This window comes from Girardinichthys multiradiatus, chromosome 5 (assembly GCF_021462225.1).
Source record: "Girardinichthys multiradiatus isolate DD_20200921_A chromosome 5, DD_fGirMul_XY1, whole genome shotgun sequence".
Lineage (NCBI taxonomy): Eukaryota > Metazoa > Chordata > Actinopteri > Cyprinodontiformes > Goodeidae > Girardinichthys > Girardinichthys multiradiatus.
The window spans coordinates 48,810,632-48,822,914 of NC_061798.1; the positions used below are offsets into that span (position 1 = coordinate 48,810,632).

General features: G+C 42.4%; 1 protein-coding gene across 1 annotated transcript; it reads right to left on the reverse strand.

Moving 5' to 3' along the window:
• Positions 1-11,485, reverse strand: hadh (hydroxyacyl-CoA dehydrogenase). The gene is made up of 8 exons (XM_047366724.1): positions 11,263-11,485; positions 9,967-10,095; positions 9,717-9,874; positions 2,624-2,750; positions 704-793; positions 534-606; positions 346-462; positions 1-261 (listed from the first exon to the last, which is right to left on the reverse strand). Exons 1-8 carry the CDS (start codon positions 11,377-11,379, stop codon positions 143-145), a joined length of 930 nt encoding a protein of 309 aa, XP_047222680.1. The 5' UTR covers positions 11,380-11,485; the 3' UTR covers positions 1-142.
• Between the last annotated feature and the right edge of the window lie 798 nt (positions 11,486-12,283).

The window sequence follows — 12,283 nt, forward strand, 5'->3', positions numbered from 1 at the left end:
GCAGGTTTTAAACAGCTTTTAATCAGATCGAACAACATTCAGCAATCATCTGGATGGAAATGACCTGAGAGGCTCTCCGGTTCCTACTGGGAAGCTTCATTTCTCCAGTTCTGACTGGTTCCCAGTTCAGATCCTGACTCAATCACTTGTACTTGTAGAACCCCTCTCCCGTCTTTTTGCCGAGTTTTCCGTCTGCAACCAGCTTGTTCAGAAGTTCGCTCGGAGTGAAGAGCGGGTTGTCGGGATCCTTTTCATTCCAGCCTAAAGATTCAGGAGGAAGATGCTGATTTACATCCCTGTGTTTGAAATAAAGGAATATTTACACATTTACAAAGGTTTACCCACCATCTATAATGAACTTCAGCGTGTCCAGTCCCACGTAGTCACTGAGCTCAAATGGTCCCATGGGATAACCGGCGCCGAGTTTCATGGCGATGTCGATGTCTTCTTTGGATCCATGACCTGGGAAAAGTAACAGGAGTTGAAGTGAAACCATGGCAACTATTTTAACAGAGAGGTAGAAGGAAACGAACCTCTCTCATGCAGCCGGAGGGCCTCTATCATGTAGGGAACTAGCAGCCGGTTCACAATGAATCCAGGGGTGTCCTGAACAAACATATACAGGTATGAGAGCGGGTCAGAACAGGACTTTCTTCATCAGAAGTTTGGTCGTTACCGAGTCCTCTGCAACGACACACCTCACCTTGCAGGACACCGGTGTTTTTCCCAGCGCTTTGCTGAAATTCAGGAGGGAGTCAAACGTCTCCTGGCTGGTCGCCGACGTCGCAACGACCTGTAGAAGATCAACAGTTTATCAACTCAGCCTGAACTTTACTCCGTCAGGCCTGATGTGACACAAGCATCAGAACATCATCCAGGAAACAAAGCTTTTTAATGGCAGGAAACATATAAATATTGGTTATCATCCATAAAAGCTTAGTCAGACTGAATAGAGAGTGTCTGAACATCAGTTTAAATCCCGCCACAGATTCTAAGTTGGATTTAGGTCTGGACTTTGACAGGGCCATTTTCTAGCCTCTACCAGGGTTTCTTTCCTGATCTAGCTCCATCCTTCTTCTCATCAACAGTTCAGATCATCATTGCATGTTGTAGTCTAGTGTTGGATAATCTGATTTGTCAGTGCGAAGATCAAAATATTGGCATTTCCTCTCTTATAAAACGTATTCTTCGCCTCCCTAAGATTGAACAATACACACTATTAGTAAAAACAGCAGAAATGTGTTCCGACTGCCGGTGCCAGGGTCTCACACCGAGATGGGAAGACAGAAAATATTCTGCTCCTCATGCAAAATCAGCAACATATGATGGAACTCGAGGGTTTAAACAGACTTTAAGCACTTTAAATTGTCAGAAAGTTCTGGGTGTACGGTTGAACACGTCATTGGAACTTGTTTTAGTTGTGTTTATAGTTGAGTGACTTCGGATGTTTTATGATGTGTTTTTAGTTTAGTCCCGTCTTGAGCTGCTCATTTAACGGTTCTTTCCTGGTCAAGTATTAGAAAAACAAAACTCTGACCAGGTTCCGTGTCCTGCTGAAGAGAAGCATTCCCACAGAATGATGCTGCCGCCACCATGTTTTACCACCACACACAGCACTTTGTAGACCAAAATGTTGGATTTGGTCTCATCTGACCAGAGTACCATCTGTCGCATTTTTGTCGTGCCCCCTTGATGGTTTGTGGAAAAATTACCAACAGAACCTTTTCTGGATTTCTTCTCATTCTTTCATAAAGGCCAGATTTGTGGAGTGCACAACTAATAGTTTTCCTGTTAACAGACTCTCCCACATGGGGTGAGGATCTCTGCAGCTCCTCCTCAGAGTTATCTCCTCGCTTGCTTCTCTGATTATTGCTCGCCTGACCCAGCATGCAATGCAAGGTGGACGGCCATGTCTGGGTAGGTTTGCAGTCCACTTAATCAGAAAGCAAAAGGTGCCTAATAGGAGATTTTTTACAGAATTTGTACCAGGTGAAGCTAAGACTGCCACTTGAGTTCTGAACAGAGCATATTTACAAGAAAAGGTTGTTTTTTTTTTATTTTAAATGCAAAATGATTTTTTTGTACAGTTTTGGCTTAATTACTGCTCTGAATGGGTTGTTCTGGCAGCAAAAGGCATCCTGTAGACTCCATGGTCCATTTAACAATTATTTGATTACTAAATTAGCTGTCGATTATTTAAATAATCAATTAATGCAGTAAATGCGATTAATTGTTTCAGCCCTAGTATTTTGTGTTTGTCCATCATATGAATGTTAATAAAATCTGTTGTAGTTTTGTGTAAAAACTTGTGTGAGTTATGAAGGACAAAAAAAACAGGCCTTTTTATCTCTGTGCTCCAACAAACCTTTTTTTTAAATGAATAAGCATTTCTTTCTAGAATATCTCAGGTTTTTACCAAAGACGTAACTTTATACCAACAATTTAAAGAATGACTGACGCCATCTACACATGTTGTATTTCAAGAGGTGGCCCTAGTTCCAGCATGTCCACGTGGTCCGGTTCATTGGTTCAGCTCTGATCGGACGCCGTTTGGTCTGATCTGATAAAATGTCTGTTTGCTTTAAACAAAACAGAACCGCTGTTTTCCGTTTGTGTGACCCACCTCTACGAGTTTCATCATGGAGACGGGGTTGAAGAAGTGAAGGCCTCCGAATCTGTCCTGCCTGCTGGTGGCGCTGGCGATGTCGGTGATGGGCAGAGAGGACGTGTTGCTGGCGAAGATTGAGTGTCTGAGACAAAAAAGCACCGAAAAACCATTTAAAAGACATCAGTTCATAACAAAGATAAATAATTTTGGGTTTGGTTTGTGGGCCTTTTAAAGTGTTTTTCTTCTGCATGAATACGTTCTTTAAAATCTAGTTTTCCATAAATCATTTATCTATCCATCATCTCCTACTCCTGTAACTGTAGCATCTGAACTCCACTCTATCAGGGCCTGCAATAAACCCCCTTCACCCCAGACCCCGACCCAGACCGCACAGAACTCTCCCATCTCCCCACTGAGCCCGCTTTTTACTTTACTGGATTCTGATAACATGAAAGGAGCTCTTAAAATCGGGACCCAAATGGCGCTGACATCTTCTCCATTCAACACCCCCCGTGGCCGAGGCCCTGCTACTAAACCAACATCTTCCAAATGCTGCAGACCTCCACCACCTCCTAGTCTATCTCCTCCTAATCAGGACCTTCAAATCACTTCTCTGTGATACAGTCTGGGCCCCAGTGGTAACTCTATCAGAAATGAACATGTCCAAGAAAAACCTGGGCCCCTAATAGGAGATAGTTGTAAAATCTCTGTGCTTATACGTGACAGAAAGAACAAAACCAAAAGGATAAGAGACAGTAATAAACAATCAACAAAAGCCATAAACTGTCAGGTACAACCAGACACAGAGTTAATATCAGCAACTAAGTCATATAAACTGGCTTTATTGAACATTAGATCTCTGTCAGGAAAATAATTTTTAATCAATGACTTCATTACTGACCACGATCTTGATGTTATGTTTTTAACAGAAACATGGTTATTTAAATTTAATGAAGCTCCCATTCTGATAGAGGCGACGCCTCCGAACTACAGTTTTCTTTGTGAGAGCAGACAGCAAAGAAAAGGTGGAGGGGCCACTTTGTTTAAAGATTTATTAGAGTGTAAAAAAGTATTTCTGGGCAAATTTGACTCTTTTGAATATTTGGCTCTCCAGGTAAAGAATCCGGTCTGAACCATGTTCTTGAATATTTACAGGCCTCCTAAGGCCAAAACAAACTTTATCAGTGATTTTAATGAGCTTTTATCTGTGATATGTGTTGATTATGACTGTTTAATTATTGTAGGAGACTTCAACATTCACATGGACAATCCTGAAGACAGAAGTACAATAGATCTATGTGACACTCTTAGAAATGTTGGTTTGACTCAACATGTTAAACAGCAAACGCACAAACAGGGACGTATTTTGGACTTGATCATCACTAAGGGTCTAAACATTTTCAAGGTGTCTGTAACTGATGTTGCTCTATCTGACCACTTTTCTGTTATCTTTGAAAGCATCATCTGCAATGACTCAGTTAGCCAAAGAGACATGATAAGAAAACGCATCTTTAAGGACGGTGCTGCTGAAACCTTCAACCAGATTTACTCTTCTACCTCCACTTTGCCCTGTAACACTGTAGATGAGCTGGTAGATAACTTTCATTCTAAAATCTCAGACATCATTGATTCAATTGCTCCAATTAAAGTCAAAGTTATTTCTGGGAAGAAAATGTCTCCATGTAGAAGTGCTCCACCAGTCAGAAGTGAAAAAAAGGAGTGTCGAAAGCAGAACGCAGGTGGCGAAAGACTGGACTCCAGGTTCACTATATTATCTATAAAGAGAGACTCTACAGATATAACCTACAACTGAAAAATGCAAGAGAATCTTTCTTTTCTGAGATCATCAGCAAAAACATTAACAATGCTGGTGCATTATTTGCCACGGTCGACAGGTTAACAAACCCTCCTGTAACTGTAGCATCTGAACTCCACTCTACCAGGACCTGCAATGAATTTGCTAAATTCTTCACTGAAAAAACCCAAAAGATCAGAGAGGCAGTCAACACATCCACATCAACTCCAGGACCAAAGTTGTCTCCAACTAGAACTGATTTTGACAAAATTTTCCAATTTCACCAAATAAACAACAAAATCTTAGAAGAAATCGTACAGCAACTAAGCTCTTCTTCCTGCTGTCTCGATGTTTTACCCAAAGCTTTCCTTAAGAAAGCTTTGCCTGTAATAACATCTGATTTAACACAAATAATAAACACGTCCCTTTTGTCAGGTGTTTTCCTCCAGGCCCTGAAAACAGTAATTATCAAACCTCTATTTAAAAAGAGCAACTTGGACAAGCTGCTACTACAGAACTACAGGCCTATATCAAACCTCCCCTTCATCAGTAAGATTATTGAAAAAGCTGCGTTTCAGCAGATAAACAACTTCCTAACAATGACCAACCGCTTCGATGTCTTCCAGTCAGGCTTCCTGCTCACCACAGTATAGAGACGGCTCTTGTCAAGGTGTTCAATGACATCCGTATGAATGCAGACTGTGGAAGAACCACAGTGCTGGTATTATTGGACCTTAGTGCAGCATTCGACACTGTTGATCACTCCATTTTATTAGAGCATCTGGAAAACTGGGTCGGCCTTTCTGGTACAGCACTCAACTGGTTTAAATCCTACTTGAAGGACAGGGACTTTTTTGTGTCAGTAGGTAACTTTACATCAGAGAGCACAAAAATCACATGTGGCGTTCCCCAAGGGTCCATCTGAGGTCCCCTCCTATTCAATTTCTGTGATCATGACATCCTTTGAGCGGCTGGTGTTGAAGCACCTGAAAGACATCACAGGCCCCCTGCTGGACCCCCTGCAGTTTGCTTACCGAGCAAACAGGTCGGCAGATGATGCTGTTAACTTAGGTCTACACTTCATCCTGCAACCCCTCGACCGTCCAGGGACGTTCGCCAGGATCCTGTTTGTAGACTTCAGCTCGGCCTCGCCATCGGCTAACACCATCATACCAGACATCCTCCACCAGAAGCTCACCCAGCTCAACGTCCCAGCCTCCACCTGTCAGTGGATCAACAGCTTCCTGACAGACCGACAGCAGCAGGTGAGACTGGGGAGCATCTTCTCCCGATCCAGATCAATAAGTACTGGTGCCCCCCAGGGGTGTGTTCTATCCCCACTCCTCTTCTCCCTGTACACAAGTGACTGCACCTCATCGGACTTGTCCGTGAAACTCCTTAAGTTTGCAGACGACACCACTGTCATTGGACTGATCCAGGATGGTGATGAGTCTGCATACAGACAGGAGGTGGATCAGCTGGTACACTGGTGCAGTCAGAACTACCTTGAACTCAACCCACTCAAGACTGTGGAAATGGTGGTGGACATTCGGAGAACAACACCCCCCATACACCCCCCTCAACAACACTGTATTGGCCGTGGACCACTTCAGGTTCTTAGGAACCACCATCTCTGAGGACCTGAGATGGTCTTCACACATAGACACTGTTCGAAAGAAGGCCCAGCAGAGACTGTACTTCCTGAGGCAACTCAAGAAGTTCATCCTTCCACAGGAGCTGCTGGTCATCTTCTACGCTGCCATCATTCAGTCTGTCCTGTCTTCATCCATCTCAGTGTGGTTTGGATCATCCACAAAACAGGACAGGTCCAGACTGCAATGAATAATCAGGGATGCAGAGAGAATAATCAGAGCTGACCTTCCCTCCATCCAGGACTTATACAGGTCTAAGGTCAAGAAAAGAGCTGCTAAAATCTCTGCACACCACACACGCTGCACATAAACTGTTCAGAGTTTTACCTTCAGGCCGCCGCTACAGAGCACTGTTCACTAAAACCAGCCACCACAGAGACAGTTTCTTCCCCCAGGCTGTTTCTCTGTTGAACATTCAATAGAATAGAAAACAACAGCATACAGATGTTGCAAATGCACCTTTTTATTATATATGTGTATATTGTACATTGTAAATATGTATATTCTGTAATACAAAAACAAAACCAAAGAGCAAAGTTCACTGGAGTCAAATTCCTTGTTTGTATGTACGAACTTGGCAATAAAGCTGATTTTGATTCTGATATCTACATGCTCCCCCTAACTCAGATTTTAATAAACAACAACGTAAGTTATTATAACTATGCAGACGACACACAGCTATACGTTACGATGTCACCAGGTGACCATGAACTCATTCAAGCGCTGGGTAAATGCTTAGAAGAAATCAATGCATGGATGGGCCTAAATTTTCTTCAGCTGAATCAAAATAAAACTGAAGTAATAATCTTTGGACCAAAGGAAGAGTGTTTAAAGGTTAGCACACAGCTTCAGTTAATACAGCTAGAAACCACCAGTCAGGCTCGAAACCTGGGTGTAGTGATGGACTCAGACCTGAACCTTCAGAGGAACATAAAGACAGTAACAAGGTCGGCCTTCTATCACCTAAAGAACATCTCCAGGATTAAAGGACTAATGTCTCAGCAGGACCTTGAAAAACTAATTCATGCGTTCATCTTTAGTAGAATTGATTACTGCAATGGTGTCTTCACAGGTCTGCCTAAAAAGTCAATCAGACAGCTGCAGTTGATCGAGAACGCTGCTGCCCACGTTCTCACTAGAACTAAGAAAGTGGAGCACATCAGCCCGGTTCTAAAGTCCCTACACTGGCTCCCTGTAGCTCAGAGAATAGACTTTAAAATACTTCTGTTAGTCTATAAATCACTGAATAACTTAGCAACAAAATACATCACAGACTTGTTGTCAGTGTATCAACCACCCAGACCTCTCAGGTCTTCTGGCTCAAATCTACTCTGCATACCCAGAACCAGAACCAAACATGGAGAAGCAGCTTTTACTTCTTATGCTCCACTAATCTGGAATAAACTGCCAGAAAACTGTAAAAGCGCCGAAACCCTAAGTTGCTTTAAATCAAGATTCAAAACTTATTTGTTTAGAGTGGCCTTTGACTGTGCCATCTAGGCATGATTAGTTGCGTTTTCAGTCCAATTTTCCTTTCATTTTCTTATCCATCATTCTATTCTCTTTATTTTTTTTAATTACCTGTTATTTGATTTTCTGTATCATTGTAATGTTTTTCCTCATGTAAAGCACCTTGAGTGCCTTGTTGCTGAAAAGCGCTATATAAATAAACTTGATTTATCTTGTTACCTCACAGAGGTAACGAGTCCAGGAGGGAAACCCAGATTTCCTCTGCTCCTCTCTTCTGTGGGGTCCCACAGGGTTCGGTTTTAGGCCCCCTCCTCTTCGTGCTGTACCTGATCCCGTTGGCTGTACTTTTAGAAAATATGGGATCTCCTTTCATTGTTACGCGGATGATACCCAGATATATATTCCACAAAAGATAAAGGACTCCAACTTTCAGACCTCTGTTTTCATGTCTGGATGACATAAAGCCTGGATGGCTGTGAACTTTTCAGTGAGAAAAAGACTGAGGTGATGGTCTTTAGACGTTCCACTGAGATGCCCCATGAAGATGTTGGTTCTTTGGCCCAATACATCAAACCAAGTGTTACTAACCTAGGGCTCAACATGAATGCTGAACTAAAGTTAGAAAATCACATCAGAGCAGTTGTTAAATTCAGTTTTCCTCCATTTGAGGCAGCTGACTAAAGTAAAGCTGATTCTTTCTCAGCAGTATTTTAGGGCAGTGATCCATGCCTTTGTTACCACTTGGCTGGATTATTGCAACACTTTAGAAAGGACTCAGTGAATCGACTGACCGAGCTGCTATATCTGTACAGACCCTCCCTTGGGTCAGCTGCGCCTCAGTGCCCTGAAGAACAAGCAGAAGCTCAGAGGAGACTGTGCCTTTGCTGTAGCAGCTCCTAAATTATGGAAAAACCTTCCCTTGGACATCTGACAGGCCTCTTCCCTGACTGCTGTTAAATCCCTTCTTAAAACCATCTCTTCTTCCTGACCTTTGACACCATCTGAGATTTTTGTGGTTTTATTTATTTTTAAGTCTTATTGTTTTTATGATTGGTTTAATATTATATGATGTGACTGTGGTTTATTTGTTCTGTATACAGCATGTTGGTCCAGTGGGTGTTTAAAGGGCATCATAAATCAAGCTGGCATGGTACATCCTTCTTCCCAGGAACAACCTCCTGCTTCTTCCAGGAGATTCCAAGGTGTTCCCACACCAGAAGAAATAAATATCTTCCCTTCAACAAATTCTGGTTCTGCCCCAAGTGCAGAGGTTGAATACTGATCAGAATCAAAGCCCAAACCAGCTCTGCAAAAGATCCGACCTGACGTGATGGAAATGTCTGGGAACCCTCTGTGACCCTGGAGGCTGGGTTGTCTGAGTATACTACCCCTGGTTTGGTCTCCCATGGTAACAAAGCCTCTGGGGAGGGGGCAACACAGTGTGAAGACCTGGATGTAGTGAGACTGCAAACAGGAAACCTTGGCAAGAAAAAGGAAACTGGGGGAACCTTTAGGAGCAAGGCCCCAAGATGGCGGCAGGTGAGGGCAGGGACCTGGGTATGCCAATTCCTGAGTACAAACCCATAAAGCCCAATCATATTTAGCTCGGCAGCGTTTAACCATTCTTTGCTGTATCCTATTTTGTGCATCGTTTTGCTATAAAATTTATAGATTTTAATCAGAAATTCCTGTTTTGATTCAACAAGCCAGACCCCAACCATGATCTTACCCCAACAGTGCTCCTATTTCCTTCCTCAACAAACAAAACGTTTCTCATTCAAACAAATGCTTGTTCAAGTATTTCCTGTCTAATCTGTGTACAAAACACGTTTTCTTCTCCTCCAATGTTTTGTCAACTGCAGACTGGAAGAATTTCGCCGTCCGTCAAGCAGCAGCTTTGTGTGTCCAAACCTCTGTTTGTCGGTGCATGCTGGTCAGATACAGAACATAATTCAAAGCAGGAATTAGTTTGTAGTCTTCCCTTGAGCAGGAAGGCAACTGTCAGGATTTGTGAGGAAATCTGAAGATGTTTGATGAAATATTTATGCAGAAAATTCGTTCCCATGGAAACGCTTTGAAAAAACTCGGAATCTTTAATTTAAAAAAATCTAATATGGAAAACATTCAGCGTGAAATAAAACCCAGAGAAACTGTACATTTCCAACATTTTAACCAAACCTTCGATTCTTACGCGGGTGCTAGCTTGTCCAGGCGACTAAAAAGATCCTGTTTGACTTTCAGGTTCTCCACAATGGCTTCCAACACAAGATCTGATGAGGGAACCGCAGCTGCAGGGTCTGTGCAGATCGATACATTCTGCAGAATCTTTTGGACGAATTCTTCACCTGCCTGAAGAGAAACCAGGAAGTTCACTGTAAACTGTTCAGTATGAACATCTGTTTCTGCTCCATCTTTTAATCTGTGGATCTACTGCTGCTCACCTCTGGCTTATCAGCAAACTTCTTCTTCACCACCCTCTTCAGGCTTCCTTCGATTCCTTTAACTGATTTCTTCAGGATGTCCTCGGACATGTCCACCAGCGTCACAGAGTGGCCGGTAGACGCAGCGACCTTCCACAGAGAAAATAAAAAGCTGAATCAAAGTACACCTGGTTCATCCCACAGCACGCTTTAAAATCCTGGTCTAGACTGCAACTCGTTGCACCATCATCAGGGTTCAAATCACCAGACTTCACCTTTACAGCTCCCTGTCCTCTTCAGTCTGTTTTATATGTACAAACTCAAAATATTAGGGCTGATATTTCTACAGAGGTCAGAACTTCAATATGGAACAGGATGGATCACCTGAGCAACTTCATGGTTTCCTCTCCACTGTCGCTACATGCATGCTCGGTTTGAGGCATTGCTGCAAAGTCAACACAATGCAAGCAACTGCCCACCGTCTCTACATGTTCATCCACCAGGAGAGAATGCTGCAAGACTCGATGCAATTTGCTGGGTTAGATAGAAAACCCTTTTAACAAAACTGAACTTGACTGCATTGCTTGAATCATATTGGAGTTTATGTAACTGATCTGGAATCTGTCTGTAGGATTGGTTTGAACTGGAGTTCACATTTGTTGTGAATTGGTGCTGTAAAAATAAAATAAACTGAACTGAATAAGGTCTGGAGAAACAGATGGGTTTTCTTGTTGTATCCAGACCTGATTAATGTTAAAAATACTCAAAACTGCCTCAAGGGATCACAAGATGGGTTATTTAGAAGCTCAGGGTTTCTTGGTGATACGAGAACCAGCAGAGCAGCAGGGGATAGATCAGAGAAGAAGTTCTGAAGAATGTATGATGGAAAACAAATGAAACACCCAATCATTTAACTAAGGAGCACCGATCCTGGATCAGTTCGGTGGGGGATCATTAACAGGTTTACTTTAAATCTAAGTTTATAAACAACAAAGCAATTTCCTGTAAAGGATTAATAAAGTTCTATTCTATTCTAAACTGAGGTGGCCCACATACAGTGACCACTGCATCCACAACACCAGGAAGATCTCATGCAACAGTCACCAGGTGGGACTTTACTATGTTTAAAATACTGTGTTTAAGTGAAAGGTACAGGCAGACGCCAGGACGTCCTTAAAAGCAACATGAACGCAACCCACTGCAGGAACCAGTGGGAAAACTCACGATTTCCAGGTGGAACAAAGCAGCTTAAAACCGGTAAACTTGTAGGAAATCCATGAAATTCCCTGAAAACATTCCTGCATTTGTATCTCTTACTTGTGCAATTCCTGCCCCCATCTGACCTCCTCCGATGACCATCACATTTTTGATCACAACACTCCTGACAGCAGAAGAAGAGAAGCTCCTGCTGATGCGGTGGGTGAAGAAAGCCATGTTGGAGCAAATAACCTCCAAAAATACAGGATCTAAAATCTGCAGAACTGGAGAAGGAATCTGAACTGGGTGAAGGGTCGCCTGCACTTCTTCATCTGTGAAGCTTCAGCGGGCAAACCTGCTGAAAACAGCCCTACCGCCATCTAGTGGACTGTTTCTACAAACCCTAATGTTTACTGGCTCAGTCCAGTGCAGAGAGACACGTTTTAACCTCGTAGAGGAGATCAATTCCACTTTCTCATCTTCTTCAGACGTTTAGTGCATTTGCTTTACCCTTCAGACCCTTCGGGTTTTCTGTTGGTAGTGACAACTAAAGCTTACAGTGAGGTGTCCTGTTCTTCCTTCAGCCTTCAGCTGTGGGACAACTATCCTGCAGACCTGAGAGCAGCTCAGTGTTGAGGTTATGAGAAGCAAACTCATCTATTCAGTCTGGATTTTAGTTCAACTACACTTAAGAATCAAATCTGGACCAGATTATTCTGCAATTGGCATTTTTATTTTTAATTGAGTGTGCTTTAATGTGTTTTTTTCCTGTCAATTTATGAGCTGACACTGATAATTATAATATTCCACTTGGAAGATATGTGTTATATCACTATAAATTGATGTAAAAAGACCCACATTTTTCTGGATGAATAATCGAACCCTGGAAAATGAAATATTTTAGCATCCTCAGTTTTCCTTTTTTTTTTTTTTTTCCCCATATCTACAAATCCAGACAGTGATAAAATCGGATTCCCTACTTTTCCATGATTTTCCAAGACTGCGCAGGAACCCAAGAACAGAAAGATGCTCTTCGGTTTGTGAAATTATTCAGAAATGTAACAATAACACCGACCTCTGCTGGTCAAACCAGACACTGCACTTTTGAGGTTTCATGTGATTTAGGTAAAAATGCACAAAA